The sequence below is a fragment of the Alexandromys fortis genome, unplaced genomic scaffold, assembly GCF_014885135.2.
Source record: "Alexandromys fortis isolate MF-2015 unplaced genomic scaffold, M_Fortis_MF-2015_v1.1 scaffold_35, whole genome shotgun sequence".
Classification (NCBI taxonomy): domain Eukaryota; kingdom Metazoa; phylum Chordata; class Mammalia; order Rodentia; family Cricetidae; genus Alexandromys; species Alexandromys fortis.
Window position 1 is genome coordinate 13,033,918 of NW_026067913.1, and position 23,646 is coordinate 13,057,563.

General features: G+C 37.2%; 1 protein-coding gene across 2 annotated transcripts in view; it reads left to right on the top strand.

Moving 5' to 3' along the window:
* Window positions 1–344: 344 nt before the first annotated feature.
* The window catches only part of Nova1 (NOVA alternative splicing regulator 1), a 113,542-nt gene continuing 90,240 nt past the window's right edge, over window positions 345–23,646 (top strand). The window contains exons 1-2 of one of the 2 annotated variants that reach the window (XM_050138817.1): window positions 345–979; window positions 2,551–2,694. In XM_050138817.1, the coding sequence (XP_049994774.1) occupies window positions 844–979; window positions 2,551–2,694 (280 nt within the window). In that variant the 5' untranslated portion in view covers window positions 345–843. Of the gene's footprint in view, window positions 980–2,550; window positions 2,695–23,646 lie in introns of those variants that run through there. The other variant, XM_050138819.1, reaches the window with a different exon arrangement.

Below are 23,646 nucleotides of genomic sequence, written 5' to 3' on the forward strand. Positions count from 1 at the left end.
GCGTTTCGTGGACCCCCTCGGTTTCCGCGGCAAGCCGCTGACGTTTGCCTGAGCCGTGTTGCCTGGGCCCCCGCGACCTTTCACCCCGCCTCCCCGCGGGAGCGCCCCGGCCGGCTCCGCGCCCCCGCCGGCCCCGCGCGCGCCCCCGCCCGCCCGCCCGCCCGCTCGTTCGCCGTCCCGCGCGCGCGCGCGCGCTCCCGCCCGCCCGCGACCCCGCAGGCGGAGACTCCGGCGCGGAGGCCGGCCCCGCGCGGCGGCGCGTGTGGGAGTCGCGGCCCCTCGCGGCCCCCGCCCGCCCGCCGCCCCCCACGCGCGGGAGACACGATGAGCGCGGGCGGGCGGCAGCGGCGCGGAGCAGCGCAGGCGGCACACGCGCCCAGGCAGCGGCGGCGGCGGCAGCAGCGGGAGCGAGCGCCGCGTTAGCCGGGTCCGCCGCTCCGGCCGCCCGCCGCCGCTCCTCCTCCTCCCGCTCATTCACTCGCCCTCCTCCCGGCCGCCCGCCCGCGCCTCCTCCGCTCATTCACTCCCGCTCTGCCCGCCGCTTTCTTCTCCTTCTTCACCCTCCGGCTCCCACACCCCCTCCATTCCCGCTCCTAGCCGACACTGCACTGCAGCTGCTCCGCGCCCTGCCCCCTCCCCAGTGAGCACATCAGCCACACTGCTCGCCGCCTCAGACTGCTATTGATCCGATTAAAGAAAAAAAAAAAACCTTAGCAACCCCAAACGCAAAAAAAAAAAAAAAAGAAAGAAAGAAAAAAAAAAGAGAGAGACAGAGAGGAAAAAAAAAAAAAGCCAAAACAAAAGGGAGCCGCTTCTCCCGGTGCAGCGGCAGGAACTGCAAGCATGATGGCGGCAGCTCCCATCCAGCAGAACGGGACCCATACGGGGGTTCCCATAGATCTGGACCCGCCGGACTCGCGGAAAAGGCCGCTAGAAGCGCCCCCTGAAGCCGGCAGCACCAAGAGGACCAACACGGGCGGTGGGTATCGCTTCCGCCTCCCGCCCCGTCCCCGCCGCCCTCCCGCGCCGTGGCCGCCGCCGCCGCCGGCCGTCCCGCGCCCCCTCCCCTGCACCTGCCCCGGCCCCGTCTCATCAAGATGGCGACCCGGGGTTCCGAGCCGACCCGCTCGCCCCAGCCGGTGCTGGCCCCGGCGACAGGGTCCGCTCCCGAGGCCGCCCCCCGCGAGAGGTGATGGCCGCCCGAAGATGCGCGCTGCATTTAACAGTCTGATCAAATAAATAAATAAATGGCACTCGGGTAGCGGCTTCCAGATGCTGGGGGCACCGGAGACTTTTGCCTCTGTCCATCCCCTTGCTCTGGGCCACAAGTAGTATGCAAAATCTTGATGAGTGCATGCCCTGAGCGCACTTACAGGGTCGGTACAAATATCGCATTGATTTGTCTTCAAGGGTATGCATACGAGGGGGGTGTCTGGTACGGTGACTTGTTAGTTAACATCCTGCGCTTCCTCGGAAGATGAGTTATAACGGGACCGCTATCGCTTCTTCATTTGCACTGGAGTCATCTTAACAATGCATCCAATGCATCGAAGCAGAGGTGAATTTATCTCCAGCCTATACGTTAGAAATGGATGGGGGTCTTGTGAGTGGCACATCGCAAAATTCGGAATACTCGTTCACAGCAAAGAGCTGGATTTACCGAGAAGTTTCCTATTTAAGACGTGATCAGGTTGACGGGAACTAAAGTTTATGGAGTTGGCTTTTATTTTCTGAAACGTTTCATTTTTCTTTTTCATGGCTCATCGACCCCCCTCTCCGTTTTACGGTTCTTTTGGAGAGGGAGCACTATCTGTTTGGTCACTTTGGAGTGTATTTAGGATAAATAACTCCTAAGCTTTTTAGTATTGGCGAGATTCTTCGTAAGGTCTTTTAATTAATGAGCTTAGACGAGATCATAGTAGACTTAGAAGTGCTACGGAAATACATCAGGATTACTTAGATTCTCAGTCCACCAGACTGAGGCTCCCCCTCCCACCCCCGCAGTTTCTCAAGGCTTAGAATAAACCCTACAGTTTGGGTGGACTATTTTGCAGGAAGATGGTTGTTTTGTATACTTAAAGTCGGATATAGTCAATGATTAATTGTAGTCTTTTATGCTTGCTATGATAGAAAAATTTAGCGGATCACTCTTTACAGTGTTGGATTTTTTTCTCATCTTCAGCATGCTAAGTGAAGGTTTGTCATCTTCTAAATCTCTGAAGTTTTGTTAAAGGGTCAGTTTCTTTCATTTTGCCATAGTAACGACAAATTTGGAAGACTTTCAGGTTTGGAGTAACACTGGAATTTACTCATCAGTTTCTACAGTGTTGCAAATTGGTAGGGCATGTGAATCTTGAAAACTGGAAAGGCTTTTGTAAATACTTGTTTTTCAGGGTAATTGGTGGTTTTCGTTCCTTAAGCATTTTTAACTGCTGTTTTCTGCAGCTATCTGCCCATTGCTTTAGTTGCTGTTGTCTCTCTGGAGGGTGGATTGGGATTCAAAGTTTAAAATGATCATGTTAATCCAATGTATTTCTTTGCATTTTTCAGAAGACGGCCAGTACTTTCTAAAGGTTCTCATACCTAGTTATGCTGCTGGATCTATAATTGGGAAGGGAGGACAGACAATTGTTCAATTGCAAAAAGAAACTGGAGCCACTATCAAGCTGTCGAAGTCCAAAGATTTTTATCCAGGTAGGTGAAATGCTGAAGAAATTGTTTGACGAATCCCCACGGAAAAACATGGAATATCTACTTGTGCTGTGTGTTGTCTTAAAGAAAAATTTAAATGGTGGAGATTTGAATGTTACTACATTAGCATCCATTGTGGAAAATTTTTCAGCTTATTTTCATTGTTGTTCGGGTTTCTTTTAACCATTAATTGATACACTGTGTATATGATTTAGAGTAATTGCAATAGAATTCTCTGTGTGTTAAGCACAAAAACTTAAAATTAGAGCTAGAAACCTGGGCAGTTGGCATGAGGGGATGTGGTGTTTCAGAAGTTTACAGACATCATTGTAATGGCAATTAGTTAGGAGTGAATTCAGAGGAGGGGGTAGGGAGGCTTCTTAAAGAATGGACCATTTACTTCTGAATCCATTATCTTCCTCTTTCTGCTTCATTGCTTTGTTTGCTGGCCTTGGATGAAGGAAAGAGGACAAGGGCTGTCTCTCCAGATATTTAAAATACTCCAGTAATGTAATCGGGATACAAAATTTCCTCCAGAAGTAAAATAGTGTTTTAGGGTTTGTGTTGAGAGCCGTATTTAATTGAAATACTTTACAGTGTGGATCAGTAACCTGCTGGATTGCGGCAGGTTCCCCAGGTTGATGTGGGGATTTTGCTTTTTATCTTTTTTGCTATGGTTTGTTTTACTTTGGGGCTCCCTCCCTTTGTGTCACACAGTTCTTCATGTTCATCCTTCCCCCCCCCTCTTTAGTTCTGTTACTCAATGTATGTGTTTTAAGTAATGGAATCACGGTGGAGTAGTGCAACCCCAGATGAAACACCATTAGTTTGTTTGCTTGACTTAGATCTAGCCCTCGGTAATTTCGGGAGGTTGTTTTAATTTGATGACTGTAAAAAAATATTAATTCAGTGCTGAGGTGAGCTATACTAGTTATTCTTTTTTCCTGATGGAAAAGAAAGCAGTTTTGTTTCATAGATTAATTCACCAGCAGCTCCTTCGTACAGCACACACTGGCATGGACACTGGCTCCATCCCAGGAGGACTTCTTTTCCACAGCTGATCATTTGTGGTAGAGACCGGCCATTTACTGGAGAAGAGTTTGGAATGGTTGATGCTGTACTAGTTGAACACAGTACTTTTTTGGAAAGATGCTGTTTATTAAACTAACATGTAACCTGTTAGATACTGGGGCCCTCTAAAGTTTGTCGGTGCCTCTCCTTGTCTAGGAAACTTTCCTGATGCAGTTGGGAAGTTTAGCATATTCATGCTGGTGTATTGAACAGGTATATTATAATAAAAATCAGTGTGGAATTGTGAAAATACTTAGTTGAAATAAAAGCACTCAAAAGAGCTTGATTGCAGAATTAATAACATGATAGTTCTAGGAAGAGCTGCTGTGGCAAATTAAACACTCAGTCAATAGATGAAAATGAAAAGGCTTCTCTGCATTATACATGAGGTACTGTCAGATATGGAGGGGTGTTACAGAAAATTGATGTTTAGCCAGGATCTTCCAAATACCAAATTAAATGCCCTTTCATTTGAATGCAGTTTATTTTTCTGTGTGTTGGAAAGGGTGCACTAAGAAATAGATCTTTTGTTTCTGGTTCACTTATTTTCACATCTTTTTTCTTGTTACCTGGAAATTACTTATTTTATTTATGGTTTGAAGATGTTATTTATAGCTATATGTATCAAGATTGTTTTGGGAGGGGGGAAATGTGAAGCTGCAATGCTTTGAATAAAATCTTGTAAGTGTAGTGACGTAACCTGATCAAGTACGAGTTACAGCATCGGCTAAAGGGTGGCTTCTTCTTGGCCTCTTAACAGGTGGGAGGCAATATGTACTACGATACAGTTTTAAGGAAAAGACAAATCCCTATAGTTTCTAAGAATTCTGAATAGTTTGTTTGAAAATGTGATCTTAATGCAACAATTAGCTCTTTGGGCAAACACATCTACAGTCTTCAGATAGACTTATTTTCCTGTGCTTTCTGTTCACACTTGACTAGAACCTGTAAAATTATCTAGGGTCTCAACAGTCGTCAGTCTAAAAGCCTTTGAGGTTTTGTTTCTGTCCTTCTTATACATGACAGACACTGTGCACATTCCCAGATGAACTAAATTATAAGCCGTGATTCCTACCATTGAGTTAGTTCCAAAGAATGTCCTATAGGCTTTTGCAGTGATTTAGCTGCCCATATTTATGTCTCTCAGATAAATACAACCATAGGCACATTAACATGTATTTATGATTGCCGTGTTCTGCCAAAATGAATGTTCCTGGGTTTATTTCAGAGAAGCATTTTTCTTGTTCTTGTTTGATTAGAGTATATTTGTGGTAAAATTGCATTTCAGTTGTAGAAAATACTGAATTTACTCATTACCTAACATTTGAAATCAAATGTAAGTGTATTGCTAAGCATTTAGTAAAAATACTAATGTAATTTTCAAAACTTTCTCTAGTAGGGTTAACGCAGATTGCAGTTAACCTTTACAACATTTTATACACCTAACTCAAATGATGGACACATACTAAACATTCGTAGCTAATATGATATCTATAGGTGTGTTTGTCTTTTTGGTCAGATTGTGTCTTTGCCATATCGGAAAGCAACCCTACATTTCTGATTGATGATTTCTAAGCTTTAGTCAAATTGAAGACGACAAAATAAATTGTATAAATTTAAAGTTTTCACAGATAAATATTGTACGTATTTCAGTGTGCCACGTATGAAGTGACCAGGGGAACTGTATAATGAGTAGTTGAGAAGTGCATTTCAATGACTGGAATCAGAAGAAAATGATCTACAAGTAGATTTTACTTTGTGTTCTATAGATTCCTTCTACATATTGATTTCCTCAGATTTAATCTTACAGGATACAGACTTTCCATTGGTGGTTGAGGAATGTAGTTTTTTTCTAACTTGATTAAAGAAATCTAATTTGACTTATTTATGTATTCTTTTGTAAGTAGGTTACGTAGAGCTGCTTGTGGTAAAAAGCAGTTTTCTCGCTGTAGAGGTTGAATTGCTGTCTCCATCCTCAGAAGGATGGTTAGTGTTAGTGCTGCTTTCTAATTCCTTTGCCTGTCATCTGAAGATGTTTTATTTTCATTAGTAGATTGATTTTTTATCTGTTAAAATTTAATACAGGGTTCAAGTTTGTTATTAAGGAAACTTATTGAATACATTCATTATTGGTTGGGAATAGTAAAGAATATAAATATTTTCATGTGTGCCTTGAGTATTAGAATACCTACCCCTTAATCTGTTTCTGTTCTTTGGCACTAGAGACATCCCATGTGCCAATCAAACAGGACTCTTTTACTATAATGTGGGAATCCATTCCTGTGTATTCTATATTGTTTTACTATATATGCTTATAAAACAGAATCATTTTTAATATAAAGTATTACTTTTTACATTAAATTAAAAATTTGAATGTGTTGCTTCTAGGTTCATCAAATTATGACTTCAGTGATATCCTATTAAGGTGATTTTTTAAAAGAAAAATTAGAAGTCATTTGTCCACTTATTTATTTTTAATAGTGAAAAAGCAGACTGTAAGTTAAAATTCTTTTAGTGAAGAAACTGCATTGCACCACTTTTGTTTTGACATGGGTAAAATACAGTTGTTTATTTAACTCTTAGGGTTGAAAATATGTAAGAAATATATATATGTGTGTGTATATATGTACATATACTGAGAAAATAGATTTTAAAGTCAATGTTTTGTTTATGCTTCTGAGGGAAAAGGATTATGGTGATATCAGTAATGAATACCTTGTGGATATCATTTTTCTCACAGCTTCTTCAGAGTTACAAGCCATGCGTTTTTCTTTGATCTCAGTTTCAAAATGTCTTAGAAATTTATTGATACGCATTATAACGCAAGATCAGTGCATTGATAGAATGGTAACACATAGAGAAAATAAATTCTTTTGCTCTCAGAACTTGTTGGTTGGTGTAATGGGGTTACCACTCTCTGCTGTTCTGATTTCATTGGCACCAGAGAGTTGCTGTGTGGGAAGTATTTTTCTCTATCGTCTTAAAGTTGTGATGTTCATGTTTGATATAGTATCTACTGTTGTGGGTGACTCATATTTCACCTTTCCAAATCCTTAGGTAAGGTAAACATACTGTTCACATAGACAATAATATTGCTTGCAACTTTGCTTTATTCCATTTTTAATACTTTATTTTCATATTTTAACAGTAGGGATTCTTTACACGTGAAAGAATATTATTGGTATGCTATAATATTTATGAACATATAGTAATTCTTTTTATACTATCTCATGAACCCAAACACTTTGAGGCTGTGGGCTTCTAGAAATATGAATTAGCATAACATGCTTTAGGTGTCTTCTTTATCTGTTCACTTTAATTTCATTTGACATTGGATCTTCTACCACTGAATTAGCAAACTGTTAAAAATCTTTAGCTTATAGTATTGATGTTTTCATGAGTTTTATGGCACAATGCCACTTTAAAATGTGTTATTTGAGCCTTCTCCATTTTAGAAACAGCTCATTAGAAATATGTGACTTTATAAGAGAGAATCCAATATTACCTTGCAGACAGCATGGCACATGATTTCCGAAATAGTGAACAGAATTGGTGAAATAGTTGAATATGTGTTTTGGGGATGCTTCATATTAATATACCAGGAAGAAAAGATGATCCATGGCATAGAAATGCTAAGTAATTTGTGGTATCGCAGGAAAGCCCTAACAATAAACCACCAGTCAACCACTTGCATATCATTATAATTACTTATTTTGATGTAGCCAATACGATGATTATTTTAATTTAGCTTATGCAAGTATCATTTATCGAGCACATTATACCACCTGTAATTTAAACTTCAGCCTCTTTTATCAAACTATGGGGTTCAGTCTTAGTTGCTTTTTGTTTAGTCAAGCTTTAAAGCCCAAGCCTCAGGAGCAAGTGCAGTTCTCAGTGTAAAGCTGGAGGGAAGGTGGTGGGGATTCGTGCTTGATTGCCATCTCATTTCCATCTTTGGATACAGCTCTAGCAGCAAGTTAAACAACATCTGCGGAGATCTGACTGACAAACATCTCTCCGGGGCTCATCACTGCAGCTTGCAGCAGGTGCATTCCGCTCTGCACTCTTTTCAGAAAGGGGTTGGTTTGCGCTAACATTTATCAGTAGACCAGAGGGAACAAGTGGCTGGAGAGACCTGGTTGGTTGTCACTTGCCTGGTGCTGGAACACTACAGGTAATTGCAGCGGACTGGTGGGAACCGCAGCGGTGGACAGCTCACAGTGCATTGCAGCTGCGGTGCGGCTTAATTAACCTGACCCTCAGAGACCCAAGTGTCAGGGCACAGATCGCAGCACTCGAGAAATGAAGCAATAGTTTTCAATATTTTTTTTTATGATTATGCCGTTGGAGTCCCCATCTTCTTCATTTTTAAAGATGCAGCATTCTCACACCTTTAATAGAAAAATGTTTGTAAGTGAAAAGATTTTCCAGTGATCTAATGGAATTCAAAAAAGGAAAAAACAGGATCCACGCTTTCTTTAGGTGTCCAGACAAAAATAAATAGGTGCATTTAACTTTCTAATTCAGCAAATGCATTTTAAACCATGGGTGAGTGGAAAACCTTGTCCTTAGGGAAAAAAATAATCATTTTAAAATTATTATCTTAGGTTAACACTTGACTATTTATTCATAAGTTGGCACAAGTAAACTTCAGATACATCTTTTATGGTTTTGAGGGCATTAGGAGAGGTACTTTTACAAAGTATTTTGAAATGCTCCAACAGGACAAGCATAAGATATTTTAACACCTGTAAGGTGTCATATCTAAATATCAGAGTTCTGCACAAATAGTTTTGTACCACATTGCACTATAAGAAAACAAAAATCCACACCTCTAAAAAGTGAAGACAATTTTCTGTCATTTCTTTATTTATTTTTAAAGTCTTTAATCTGTCTGAGGTACTGATTTACATATACTACATATTATCCATAGAAATTTCTCGTGGGCTTTCACACATATTAGTAAATATCAGTATCTTATTACCGTTCTGTTCCTTCATGGGTCTCTGAATGGAAAACAGTTCTAACATCCACACAGATTCTGCGAAGGTACTGTTACGTTTAAAAGTAGTGGAAATACAAATACAGAAAGACAAGAAAAACTCTTAAAGAACATTGGGAGGAACTTGTCCCCAAACTTTCTGTTGGTTTTCTAATATGACTGTAACTTGTTGATACTCAGGAATGATAAGGTTTTGAATTTACACTGATCAAATATACCATTCATTTTTTCCACCAATATTCTTTTTTCTCAATTTTGATACCATCAACTATTAGTTTTTGACACCTGATCACTTCACACACTTCTTGATTTTTCAAGGATTTGATGAACACAGAGAGAGTAAACATCTTAAGACTGCAAAGCAAAAAGAATACTATCTTTTTTTTTTTTTTTTTTTTTTTTTGCTGATAACGTTTTGGATGATTTCAGTGTTTGGGAATTTCAGTTATGCTCTGGACGTCATTCCATGACAGATCCTGACCGTGCACAAACTGTGCATTTCCTCATTGATGTGCTGCTGCTTCCTGCAGGGCCTGTCAGCGTCACTGACAGGACCAGGTAGGAAATGAAAGCCTCGAGTTTGTTAAGAGCAAGATGATTCAGGTGGGATCATTTGCTGTGGAAAACATTTTTGGCCATTCTTGAACTACTTTTACTCCGCACATATTTAAAATTGTTTAGTATTATCTGTATTTTTTAATAAAATTTTCTGAGAACTCAGCATTTTTTTTTATTTTAGAGGATATTATTTTTCTTTGGAAATTGTGCACATAACTCTCTCTGAAGTTTCGAGAAATAAGGCCTCCATCCATTTGCAGATCTTTGACTCCGGTTTTACTTTGAAGGCCTCATAATGCAATTCGTAGGGAGGATTTTCACTCAGTCTCAAGAACTGAGATTTCAAGCCCTGTGTTGTGATAAGTGCTGATTCAGTGTGCTCTGAAGGAAAGTGGTCTTCACTTCCCTGCTCTGGAATTAGATTGGGGTTGACTGTGTTTTAAGCTCTGCTGTTTGTGGGGAAAAATGGAAGGGAGGAATAGTGTAGCTATTTCCATAGCATAGAAAAATATAGAGGACCTGGTTTTATTTTCTTTATTTGCTAACAAATATATTAGAACTATAGTTTTTCAGTTTTGGTCAATTTCACATTTTAAATGCCGGTTTATTTCAAAAGATGTTGCGGACGAATGAGCATTTATTTGGAGAGTGTGTCACATGGCTGTTTTACCTTATCTATTTTAAATGAGACTGTTTTTCTAATACTAATGACAATCAAGAAAATCATCAAAGTAAGTTTAAAAGTAATTAAAAAACAAAACTCAACCATCTTGGTTTCACTGAGTGTAGTCTTTCTGGACTCTTCTGTTGCTAATTGATCTGTGTGGCAAATGCTTCCCACAAGTGCAGGTGTAGATAGCTGTTTGGTTCTGTTACTGGGATTACTGGAGAGCATCCTTTCTCCCTGAAAGGAATCTAGGCCCATATTGCTTCATGCTAAAAAATTGTGCTTTGTTATTGCCAGCAAATTTCGGGTTGAATTGTTCATATTTTGTAGAGTCTTTACCATAAATATAATAAGTTTAAAGTTCTCTATTTCAAGGGTTTGGGGCAATGGTGGTGTTTGGAATCTGGTGAAAGTGGAGAACTTAGGCCGGCTGTCCTTCAGAGCTTAGACCTGAAAAAGTCCGGAGTAATGAAGTCCTCTGTGTAGGCCTGCAGTAACCATGCTGGAATAAGCTTTCCCATTTGCTAGTGACTTATACTCAGAACTTCACTGTTTCACTTCGCTCTGTCTTTCTTCCTTTTTAGATATGACCGAGAAAATATGTTCTTTTTCTTTCACCTTGTTTTAAATGGCTACATCTAAATTTTAAAGAGCCCAGATTAAAAACTCAATGTGGTTATCTTGTGAACAGTATTTTTGTAGTTGGCTTATTCCTGATAAGGTGTAGTGGCAGTGCTTCCTGTCCTCATGAACATTAAGTAGAAGATACTTCATAGATTATAAATGACCACCTAGACCAACTGTTTTCTGTTTGCCTACAGTAGGACTCTTTGAGAATGGCAGTGTGGTAAGGGTAGCTAGACTTCTAAAGCGGGAAGTTACTTGCTTTCTTTGTAAAGGCTTCTGTGCTTCTAGTTTCCCTTAGCTTTAGTTTTCCTATTAAAACTAGTATTGACATTGTTTAAAAACACAAACAAAACTAAAACATAATGTTGACTTTCTGTGTCAAGCTTTGCTTCCAAGGATTATGTGAGCTGCTCATGCTTTTTGCAACTTTTTATAAAAAGAAAAACAAAGAAAAAAAAACAAACTTCCCTGTTTCAAGTTTTAGTAGGTAAACATAATGGCTTAAAAAGGATTTATTATTAGTATTAAGAACATTAATATGATTAAGTATAAAGGAATATGAGTTCAAATTAGCTCAATAAGTTATAAATTGAAATATTCTTCTCTTTTTTGAAGATCCATTAACTTGTCCCTTTTCCTGCCAACTAGCATTCTTATGCCATGTTCCTTGTGGTGTATGCTTAAGGAGTATTTTTATTAATTTATGAAATTAATGTGGTTTTGAAGATTTCTCTTATACCGCTTTAAATTTAAACAAAAGACCTTAGTGATTGTGTTCACTCATCAGAAGTTTATTTAGATTAAGGTCCATTGGTGGGGATTTTTGTCTTCCCTCTTGAAGGCTGTTGTGGTCAATATGCAGGCCAGTATTTTAATTAATGGTGATACTAGAAATGTAAGTGAATATGGATGGTTGGATGGATGGATGGGTGGATGGACGGACAGACAGACAGACATATGGTTGGATAGGCCCTTCCTGAATAAAGTACTTCTGTAGTATCCACAGGTAGATCTAGAAAGTGAAACATCCTTAGTATTTTCTTGGCATTTCCAGCATACTTTGGAGGAATGTGTGTGTGGTATGTGTGTTTTCCATATGTACACATGTCAGCAAAATCTACATTTCTGCAGAGTTAAATACTGAACTCAGAAATTCCAGGAAGAAGAACAGATTTTAATATAACAGGTATTGGCAAGGATTAAGAAAGAAGAGTGGAGTGTGGGAGAAACATCTTACTTTCTTTTGGGTATGTAGTGTGGTCTTGTGTGAAGGAGACTGACATCCATCATTCTTGAGAGCACTTCAAAGCCACGTCTGAAATGGAAATTGCCTTTAATATAAGCTGACTTAAGCAACATAAAGTAATTAGATATATTTAACAAAGAGTTTGAAAGTAACCATGTAAGATTATGTAGTTCTGCCACTTTATAGTTGAGACTGCATGGCCCCAAGTGATTTTTCTTATTATACTTTGGAAATCATCTCTATTAGCTAAATAATGTAATAAAATGGAGAAATATGAAAAATGTGAGTGTTAAATGTTGTAATTTTGATGTCATTTCATATGTTCTTATCTTTCTTTAGGGAGGAAGTTAATATGTAGTTTTGTTGGGGGAATTTATAATATCACTGTATAATGCTGGTCAGATTATTTTACTGCTAATTAAGAAGAATATATACCAGCTATATCAAAGAATATTGCTTATTTGTTTAGGACTTACACTTAATTGATGATTAAGATATTATTGTACATTATTTTTTTTTGAATTTCAAGCCAAGAAAAGGTGAATTTGCAATATTTTAGTCTTTTAATAATGTATCAACATTTAAAATTTAAAGAACATGCAACACTGTTCATTAAATCATCTTTTTGGCACAATAAACAAATGAAACAGCTAAGATTTAACAGCTAGCCTAATTTTAAATACATTTTTTACATATTAAAAAAAAAAAAACAAGAAACCAAAAGCTACTGTAGAATAGTGGGTTAAAACCCCAATCAAATGGCTTTACTTGGTTAGTCCCTTGCTCCTCTCAGCTCAGGCTATTTATAGTCTAACACTTGGATGGACATTCGTGTGCCCTCTTTGGGTTGGAATTAAGTATACGATGGCTTGTTGATCTTATTTTCAACCAATGGGATACGCAACAAGGTTGTAAAACACATATCAGTAATGTATGACTGTAGGAATGTTCGGCAACTATCTACTGGGAGAATTCTGTGGAGAAGTTGAATTCCCTCTTTCATTAAAAGGGCTTGGGAGGAGTCTTTACATTTCAATGAGAAGCTAACCGGAGTTAGAGGGTTAGATTTTAACTTTCTTGATGGAAAACATTAGGAGGCTCATTTGAAGCAAAGGTACTGAAAATACACAAACATGAACAAATGGAAAGAAAATCCCAGGATATCTAGAAATCTGAACAATTTTGCATTTCTTGGGGAAGAGCTGGATTTTGCCAGTGGGTATCATATTTAGAGCGCAGAAGCAGTATGAGTTGGTTGTTTCTGGGTGGCACTGGTGGTTTGCGGGGAATCACTATAGATAGCTGTATGGGTAAGAAGCAATGCAGGACATGTAAAAAACAAATATAGGTAAAAATTTCAAAAATAACACCTGTTGTGTCTATCCAGTGACTAACAGTGGTACTACCATTTAAAATCTGTGTAAACAGAAATATTTCTTTCAGGAAAACCTGTGCTAAGGACTGTTGAAGTTGTCTGAAAACAGAATTCATTTTGAGATTTAAGAGCTTGGGTTTCTGTCTAAGAGCTCTAGGCAGAATCAGAGGTGAATTTGTTTAGAAAGGAAAGACAATAGTCAGGGAATGGGGCACACAAAAGAGGTTTCAAGAAATGCAAATTGTGTTTAAGGAAGTAATTATGTGCCAACTTGGAATTAAGAACAAGAAAAACAGATGTCAGTGAAAACTTTTTTGCAAGCATGCAGTGAAGCTCTGGAGACAGGTCTGTATTTGATAGTCGTGCACTTATAGATCTTATAGATTCTTGTTGAAATAGGAGGCGGTGGGGCTGCGTCCCCAACACCCCGGCCGCTTGGCTAGCTTATGCCCGAAATAACAACACACAAACTGTATTCATTTAACTGCTTGACCCATTTCTATCTAGCCTCTTCTAGGCTAACTCTCGCACCTGGACTAGCCCATTTCTAGTAATGTGTGTAAGCACCCCAAGGTGCGCTTACCGGGAAGATTCTAAACTAAGTCCATCCTGGGGAGCTTCATGCCTCTGCCTCAGAGCGCAGAGCTATCGTGTCTATCCAGCAGAGCTGAGCATGGCGTCTCTCCAGGAGCAGAGCAGAGTCTGACCTCAGATTCTCATGTTTGATGTGGGATTTCCCTCTGTATGCTGTGATTACTGTCAATGAATAAAGATTCTGCTTTGGACCTATAGCAGGGCAGAAGATGAGTAGGCGGGGAAAACTAAACTGAATGCTGGGAGAAAGAAGGGCAGAGTCAGAGAGAGATGCCATGGAGCCCCGCTGAAGACAGACACTGGAATTTTAGCCAGTAAGCCACAGCCACGTGGCCATACACAGATTACTAGAAATGGGTTAAATGAATATGTAAGAGTTAGCCAATAAGAAACTAGAGCTAATGGGCCAAGCAGTGATATAATTAACACAGTTTTTGTGTGATTATTTCTGGACTAAGCAGCAGGGAAGCAACAAGTGGCTTTCTCCTCCAACCTATGTTTAAAATTACTGGCCAGCTAGTTTCTCTAATTGGCTTGCTTGATACACAACAGCAAAAATTGTGTTTGTGTTAATATTTCCCTTAGTTCTTAAGTTGTTTGACTATATAGTCCTGTCTAACTCTTTTGACTGGTGAAAAGTTACAAATAATGTTTAGGGTAAAGAAATTTAACGATTTACTCAATAATACATTTATGTGTGCTTCCTGTTTTTTAAATGTGTGAATTAAATGCCCCTAAGACAACAAAGCGGTAGTATATTACAGAAATAGTAGTGCTAGACAATGAAAACAAAAATTGATTTATTCATTTGTTGTGGTTTTTCTGTAATGTCCTTGTTCTGTTTAGAATTTTATTACCAAAATTTGGCACTATTATTGTTATCCTTGGTAAGTAAAGTTTATAAAAGATTAATCTTAATGGGTACGTTTATCAATGTCAAATGGTTTTAAAATGACTGTAAGAAACATGACACTTTCTCACTTGGAAATCAGTTTAAAATCTATAATTTTATACAAATTCATGAAATTATTGCCTACTTTTATAGAACAACATTAAATATTGAACATCTGAATTGACATTAAGCACCAGATGGGAATTGAAAATAAAAATATTCAGTATGTAATCTTTATTTAAGTGCTATTTTATATTCAATAATACCAGTTGTTTAACTCAAGGTTTAATTCAATGTTTTACATAAACTTTAAATTTCTTTCTTGTTCCTGTTCTCCACATTATGACATCCTCTCATAATGTAGTATGATGGCATGCCTTGCTTTTGAAGTGGTGAATTATATGGGTCAGGACTGTCAAATTTTTATTGCAAATACCATTGTTTTGATAAAAGTTTTTATGGTTTGTATTATTTGCAATAATTTTAAACTTTGTATTTTTAACAAAACCTTCCCTTAGAATGACTATTTTGTGTTTATATGTTATATGACTCATTATTTTCATCCATGTTTTCTTCATAGTAATATTAGTTTTTTTTTCTGAGTTACCTATTTTGATAAAGAGAAGGTATCTTGTTTCTTTATCCATTTTTAGCTGTGTTTGTGTACTTGACATCTTGTTTAAAAAGCAGAACAGCACTACTTATGAAAACACAGGCTGTGGTAATGAGGTAGATGTGCCATATGTGACGGCTTTGGCTGGCATACATCTCAGATGGCATGGTGAAGGCCCTGGAAGGCTCAGAGTTGTAGAGCTAAAGAAGAGGTTGCTAACGAGTCGGCTCTTGGTGGCTTATGATTGGGACTGCCTTTTTAGTTTATAAATCCTTACTTTCAACTTTTGTAAAAATATTTTGTTGTTCAAATTAACATTGTGGAATTTGTCCTAGTTACTAACTTAGTCTCTGAAGTTTGTGTGTGTGTATATAATATATATATATGTATATATAATTTATTACAGAATTAAGAAGTAATACTATATTAATATTACATGTCCAATGGTTTAATAATGAATATTTAGGAAATGGAATAACATTTTTAATATTAGGGAAGATATATGTTTTAGTAGAAAAAGGTTTGAAGTTCTGTGGGTAATCATAGAAAGTACTTAATAATAAATTATAATAAATACTATTTTATTGGTATTATATTCAACTTTGAATTCAGATTGAGTCCTTGGAAATAATATTGATTTTATAATTTTAAAAGTACTGTTTTTATTGGAGGGTCTCCAGATTATTCAGAATATGGTATCAGTAATTAGCAGGAATGCCACATAATAGGGTCAAATAATTTAGGTCTATGAACAGGCCACTTAAGGTGTATAATATAAGCACAATTCTGTTTGAGGAATATTTTGAAGAAATTTCGGGTTTGGAAATTTTTCATTTTTTATTTATTGGGGGGTTGTGAATTCTATCTTTTGAGGAGACATACTCTGAATTTCTATGCACATGTTCATTCTGTCTCTGAGATTTAGTGAGGAAACTGACAATCTTCTCTTTAGAATTCTGAACCACACAGCCCAAAGTTCCTGAATGGTTATCAACACAAGATTCATGAGAATCTAGGCTTCTATTACTGATAGCAATTTCTAAAATATCAGGGGTAGTAGGAATTTTCAACTCCATTTTCAGATTAGTGCAGAAAATAGTAAGACAAAATAAGAATGACATGTCACAGTCAACTTAGTAATGCATGTGCCTGCTGACTCCTGTCTTGTAACTCTGTAGAATTACTTATAAATTTTAGTTTCGAAATAAAGTACTTAGAATTTAGATAAAGGTTATCAAACTGCCATATTAATCCATTATTTACAGATAATCATATATTGAGGGCAAGATACTTTTAATTAATATCTTGAAAATTCTTCAAATTAAAAAAACTTGTCATTAAAAGAAAACGTAAGAGTTAGGCAGTAGAAACATGAGCAAGTTGATATACTGTGTGTCCCATGTTCATATTGTTACTATAATTTCCAAAATTGTTTTATCTTTTGTGATTATTTATATGAAATGATTTTGAACTTTTTAGTTTAGTCTTGTCAGATTTTGCTTTTTATTTTTAAGTTATGGATGGTTGTAGTCCTGAGATATGCAAATTTAGACAAGACAAGAAAGGCTGAGATGAACTGCTTTGATTCAGAGAAATCACTTACTAATTGCTACAAGCCAGACTCACATGGAGAACACATGCCATGTGTACGATGCACTATGGCTATGGGGTAGCACACCATTTCAGTGTGTCTTGACACCGTCAGTGGTGAGAGTCGGGGATGCTGTTAGACGAGTTTCAGCCTAGTTTTGCAGTCTACTGGTTATACAGTGTTAGTCAATGTCAAAATCGTCTTGGAACTTCACTTTTATAAAAGTATCCTTAATTGGGGTTTCTCTCATAGTCATTAAGAGTGTGGAGTAGGTACCAATAAAAGAAAGATGAGCAACCATATTGTGAAATGTGTGCGATGTGATAGCCAGTATTACTTTTTGGATGTAGTGACAAGAATTTGAAATAGTAAAACATCATAAGAAATGTGAGTTTGTTTGCATTACTGATTCGTGAAAGTGAAGCCTCCATTAGTGTCTTTCATTTCTGTTGTATATGCAAATGCACAGCACTGTAATCATGAGCGTGGAACCTTAGCAGGCTTAGCGTGTTCAGGAGTAAATTAGCTGCATTGCGCATATGTAAGGCCTGTTTGGTAGGATGTCCAGACACGGAGCTTTGGAAATACTCCTCCCTAGCAGTGAAAAGAAAGTATAGTCTATTAAACAATTAACTGCGTTTGGAACTGTGTAAATGATCATTTGGAAATCTTGTTCTTCAGATTTCCTTTAGCTGTGGAGATAAATGTACGGCTTTTGGCAAGATTTTAACTTTTAATTCATGTGCTTGCAGTTTCCATTAAAAAAAAAAACACAGAACATTTTAGTGGTGTATTTTACTAAAAGTGTCTTTTAGAGGCCGAGTTTTATTCATTTCACTTTTCAACAAGTGCACATATTATTGGTTGCTATCATACTAAAATTTTACATATGTCACTCTGTAATAGTATATAAAATTCTGATTTCGAATGACTTATATGTTAAATTGGACATTATTTCATTGAATATTTGATCTTGTTCCATAGCAAGACAAAGACAAAATCTTCTGTTTTGTTTGACTATGGCCTTGTCAACATAAATTGACTGAGACAGACTGATTCCTGAATTACTCTGATAAAAAAATAAAGTCATACTGAATACTTTATTGTACAAGATAAATTTAGTTAGATAGGAATACTAGATGATACAGGAAAGTTAAAGGAAATGAGAATATCTTCTCAATTCTGTTTAATGCCAAAACAACTAACTATTGTGGGTCTAAGTATTAGCGAAATGCAATTATTCCTAGTTAGGGTCTGTAAGGGTGCCTGTGTGTGAGTGAGCCTGACATTAAGGGTTGAATTCTTCTCCACTGACTTTCGTTCCTCTGGACTAGAGGCCGCTATGAGCTCTGCCTGCCTCTATTCAGATCAGGATATCGTTTTAGAAGCAGAAACACGAGCTAGGATATAAACAGGCACAGTAACACAAACTTAATTCTTTCCTGCAGTGTTTCTATATTCATTCGAAATAATGAATTGCAAAACCCTATCTAGGCATCCTCAGTGATGACTGTATGTCTCATTTCATGGAAAGATAAAAGTGTTTGCGAAGCCTCTTAACCTAGTGAGACCAGACTGCCCGTGTAAGAGTGTCAGAGCCTGCATGAGAGTCTTGCCTCTTCTTTTTTGAGACCTTAGTAGTCAAGCCCCTCTCCTGCCTCTCCTTCCTGAGCTGTACGATTACAGGTGTGTGCCACTCTGCTCAGCTATACTTGCTGTCTTCTTGACTTGGCAAACATCTCTGCCTGGAATAAACCAGCTTCTGTTTTTAGGTTCCCTCTCATCTTACCTCCTCCCACAACTTCTCCATTCTTTCCTCTTTTCTCACCCCGTTCAGAAGTAGCCTTTCAGTAACATGCTGTAATTTCTCCCTTGCATTTAGAACAGAAGTCATATCCCCCCACCCGCTTTTTTTTTGTTTTACATTCCATTTGCTATGCTGTTAGCAGAATCTCCAGTCCATGCCTGTACAGCTTCATGTTGCTCTCCTCCCATTTCTCTTGTGAACCTATTTCATGGAATTTTAACCCGATCCGTCCAGCACAGACCCAGCTTTTTATGATAGCGGTTCTCAGCATTGCACCCTTATGAGCCCCTTTTGTTTGTTTGTTTGTTTTTCCTGCTGCAAACTCTGCCTTGCTGACTGCAACCTCAATTGTATTTGCTGTATTCTTGTCATTTCTGGGCTCAGGTCTGGAACTGTTTTTCTTTTCTTTTCAGTCTTACTGCTTGTAATGGTACCCAGCATCATGGCTTTACATACCCTTCTTTAATGTTTGCATTTTTCAGCTACTTAGGTTTTTCTATGTCTAAGTCCGATTTTGTATGTTAGAATGAAATAATGACTTTTAACTACCTGGCTGAAGCTCTTAGTCTCCCAGTTCATCATCTTCATCCTAATAACAACCTCATCCACTCAGTTTCAAAGGTCCTAAACCTTAGGATTAACTTTATTTTCCATCAAATACTACATCCAATCTATAAATATGATTTTGATTGCATTCAAGATAGTTAAAGAAAAACTAACTAGCCAAGACTCAAACAATATTAAGTACAGAAAAATACGCTTCATATATCAATTTTACATCTGTGACTAAATAAAGAATAAACTCACATTGTAATTGACTGTGAAATGTTAAAATGATTTGCTGTAAGTAGGTCAGTTATAATAATCCTCCAGGTTATATTTCAGAAGATGAAGAATTGGAAAGAAAAGGGTCATTTTTAGTTTTCTATCACTGGAAAACCTGTAAAAATCAATATTTTTAAGAATGCCATTTTAAATGTGTCTATCATAGCATAAATATTTTATTTAGAATATTTGGATTAAAAATACAGGCAACAGAATGACACTTATCCTTCAGAAAAGGGAAAGCTGATATTTGTGAGAACATGGAGGATATAGTCCACCTGAAATAACCCAGAGACAGAACACTGCGTGATCTCACTTATTGGTGGACCCTCAAAAGGGTTAAATATATAGAAACAGAGAGAGGTTAACTAGTTACTGTGGATAAGAAAAGAGGACATGGAGGGAAATAAGTCAGAACAAATCTGCAGATAAGCAAGATGAACAAATCTAGAAATCTTCTTGCACAGTATGAAGACTATAGTTAATATTGTATATGAAAAATTTGTCAAAAGTATAAACTTTAGGTGCTCTTGCTGTAATAAGTTATGGTGGAAATGATAAGACTGTTAGTTAGCATGGCTAAAATCATTTTACTATGTATGCCCGGTGCAATGATCACGGTAGTCCTCAGCAAACCATAGGCATCTCTGGTGAATCATGTACATGTGCAAAAAGTACAAAGTGGAAAGATTGTGTATATCAAAGTAAAATCTGGGCTGGATGGTTAGCTCATTGGTAGGATGGTTAGCATTTGTGAAGTCCAGAATCAAATGAATAAGTAATAGATGCTTTGTTGTAGGATAAAATTATCTTAAAACTAAAACATTGCACATATATGATATGTATGGTTATCATATGTATACATTGTGGATGGTAGATTTAAAATAACCTATATAGAGCATGTGCCCAAAAAAACAGTTTATATATATGAGGATTATATCTTACATAAATTTTTTAAAAAATAAATGATCTCACCGCCTTTTGCTCTTGTTTAAAGTATTTTGAGAAACATTTATGCCTACTAACATCAGACATAATAAATAGTAATTTTTTGGAGTATAATAGTAAAATGCTTTGAGATACTTTTATGCCTACTAATAGTAAATTTATTGGTTTCATGTCATGAGAAATGACTTTAGTTGACAGTCTTTAGTTTTCTCAAAGTCAATTAGATCTAATATACTGTTTTAACTTTGTTTCTCCATACTCCCAGTTAGTCAAAAATTGTGTTGCTATTTTTATGATATGTTGAAGAGATATCCTTAGGGTAGATACCCTGCAGTGGTATTGCTGAGTCATGCTTCAGGCCGATTTCCATAGAGTTTGGGCTTGTTCACATCCCCACTGATGCTGTAAATGAGTTCCTTTCCCCCTTTCAGTCCTCAGCAGCATTTTGTCACTATATGTTTGCTTAATTATTGTCATTCTTACTGCTGTCAATTGAGTTTTAATGTAGTTTTGATTGGCATGTCTCTGTTTGCAAGAGAGGTTCACCATTTAACCTTTACCAGCCATTCTTAACTCCGTCTTCTGAGGAACCTTTCATCAGAGTTAACCATACTAAGCAAGTACAACAGTCTCTGAAAGGCAGATACGTTTTCTCTTATGTGTAGTTCCTAGATTTTATATAGATATATAATATCTTGTATCATATATGGAATATGAAGGTAGAATTGAAAATGTCTAGAGAAACCAGGAGAGGTGAGAAAAGGGAGTCAGTGGATGAGAAAGAATATTTAAGCATATAATATATACGTGTATGAATTTTTTTTAGAAAGAAAAACAGAAAAGAAGAAAATTGTGCTATTTCCTGTATTAGCTGAAAAAATGAGTTTTTATAGTTCCAATATAACATCTTAATGAAACAATTATGCCATGATAAATTTCACTTCCTTTTCTAATCATCATTTTTATTGCTATGTATTACACAAGCCAAAAATGATCAACCTGTAGAAAAATCTGCCAGAGTTAGACAAATTCATCTATAATACTGTGATACTGTAAAGGAGATTTATGCCATTATGCCAGCAAAGTGAGAACTGGTTAATGCCATAACTTCCTAGGTTGCAGGGACAAGAGTATGTATTTATGTATTTGACTTCATTTTGATGTATTGTATAGAATTTATATTTTATGGCTCACCAAAAGAGATTAAAATTTATGGCTTGAAACACTGTAAGAATACTTACTAATAACATGTATCCTTCTTAAATCTTTTCGTATTCATGAACTTTAGGGTCTGCTAAATATTGCTTTGAAAATATTTATATTGTTATATTTTCATATTGCTCAAGCGTGTATGTATCTTTAACCGATTCATATTCTCGTAATACAAAGTCCTAAGATCTTCCTTCTCTAATCATGGTTTTCATTGCTGTTTGTTTCTAGTATGATTATCTATGTATTCAGCCCATATGTATTTATTACATAAAGATTCTAAAACTGAACACAGGCATTGTTCTACAGAAGGGCTTTTAAGTCAGTATCATGTCATTTGGGCTGTTACTTACCTTAAATTAGACTATACACTGCATGTTAAAACGAACCTGTGTGCGTGTTTCTTCCATATTAGTACACAGTACTTTTTAATGGTAGTGTTTGCAAATGCCAGAGCGTAATTTACTTAGAATTTGCCTAGACCCTACTAGACCCTGCCAAAATTGTTCTTATTTTTGGAGTAAAAAAACATTAAGAATGAAAAGCTGATTAACTAAAACAACAAAAAATAGCAAAAAAATTATTTAAGTAACTACTTTGATAACACTTTTCCATTTGAAGTGATGACTAGTTTATATGTCTGCTCATAGCTGAAGTTGGAAGTTGTTTGGTATAATACATTTTACCTGAAGAGTTCATTAAAGACAACAATATGTGGGGAAACTTGAATGAAATGTTTTAAAATTAAATATAGATGCCGTTTCAGAGTAGCAATGAGTGTAGACGAAAGTTTCTGTTCCATCCAGTCCAGCAACCAATCAGTCCTAAAGAAACACACAGAAACTATATTAATTACAGTACGGTTTGGCCAATGGCTCAGGCATATTTCTAGGTAGCTTGTACATCTTAAATTAACCCATTTTTATAAGTCTATATGTTGTCACACTGTCATAGCATTACCTCATTTTCTACATGTTTTGTTCATCCAGTGATGGGCTGACATCTTTCTCTTTCGGCAGCTACATGGCATCTTCCTGACTCCAACTTCTTTCCTCTCTGTCTGCTTGGATTTCCTGCCTTGCTGTGTTCTGCCCTGCCATAAGTCAAGGCAGCTTCTTTATTAACTAATGGTAATAAAACATATTCACAGCATACAGAGGGGAATCCCACGCCAAAGGAGTGCTGCATGGCCTATGCTGATCATCATGTTCTTGCTTTACCTTTCTGTCTGGGATTGTTGCTCTTTAAAATTATGAATGCAAGAGAACTTTTTACCAGATGTAAGGCAGCTCCAGCAATTCGGTTTTTTGTAAGTCTTCAACAACCCTGTTGTTGATACATCTGCCTTTGAATCTTCTATACTCTTTCTGATTTCTATACTCTTTCTGATTAGCCTAGACTGGCCTTTAACCTGCTCTGTAGTCAAGGATGACCTTGAACTCCCAATCTTCCTGACTTTACCATTACCTTTACCTAGGATTACAGACATGAGTGATTCATGTGGTTCTGGGGTTGAACTTAGACTACCTGTGTGCTGTCAGCCCTCTTTCAACTCAGCTGCTTCCTGAGCTCCTAAACCACATTATCCGAAGGGCCAACCAATGCTGCAGTTTGTCCTAACTTTCAAGTATCAAAGCTTAAATGTGTACTCAAATATAGCTTTGAAATTTCTGGGCTTGTTATACTTATAGCTGTAAGAATAAAAAAATACCATTATTACCATTAAAAGAAATTATATACCATTAAAGGAAAAATTTAAAGTAGAGTGCTGAGTCTTTTCAACTCAAAAAGTGCTTTAGACTATGCTGTTCCCTGTGCAGTCATGAAAACCGACTTGATAATTTGTCATTATTAATGAGGAAGCTTTGCATCTTGACTATACTACTTCAGAGGCTTTGATAAGTTGTATATGAGGATCTGAGTCTTGATT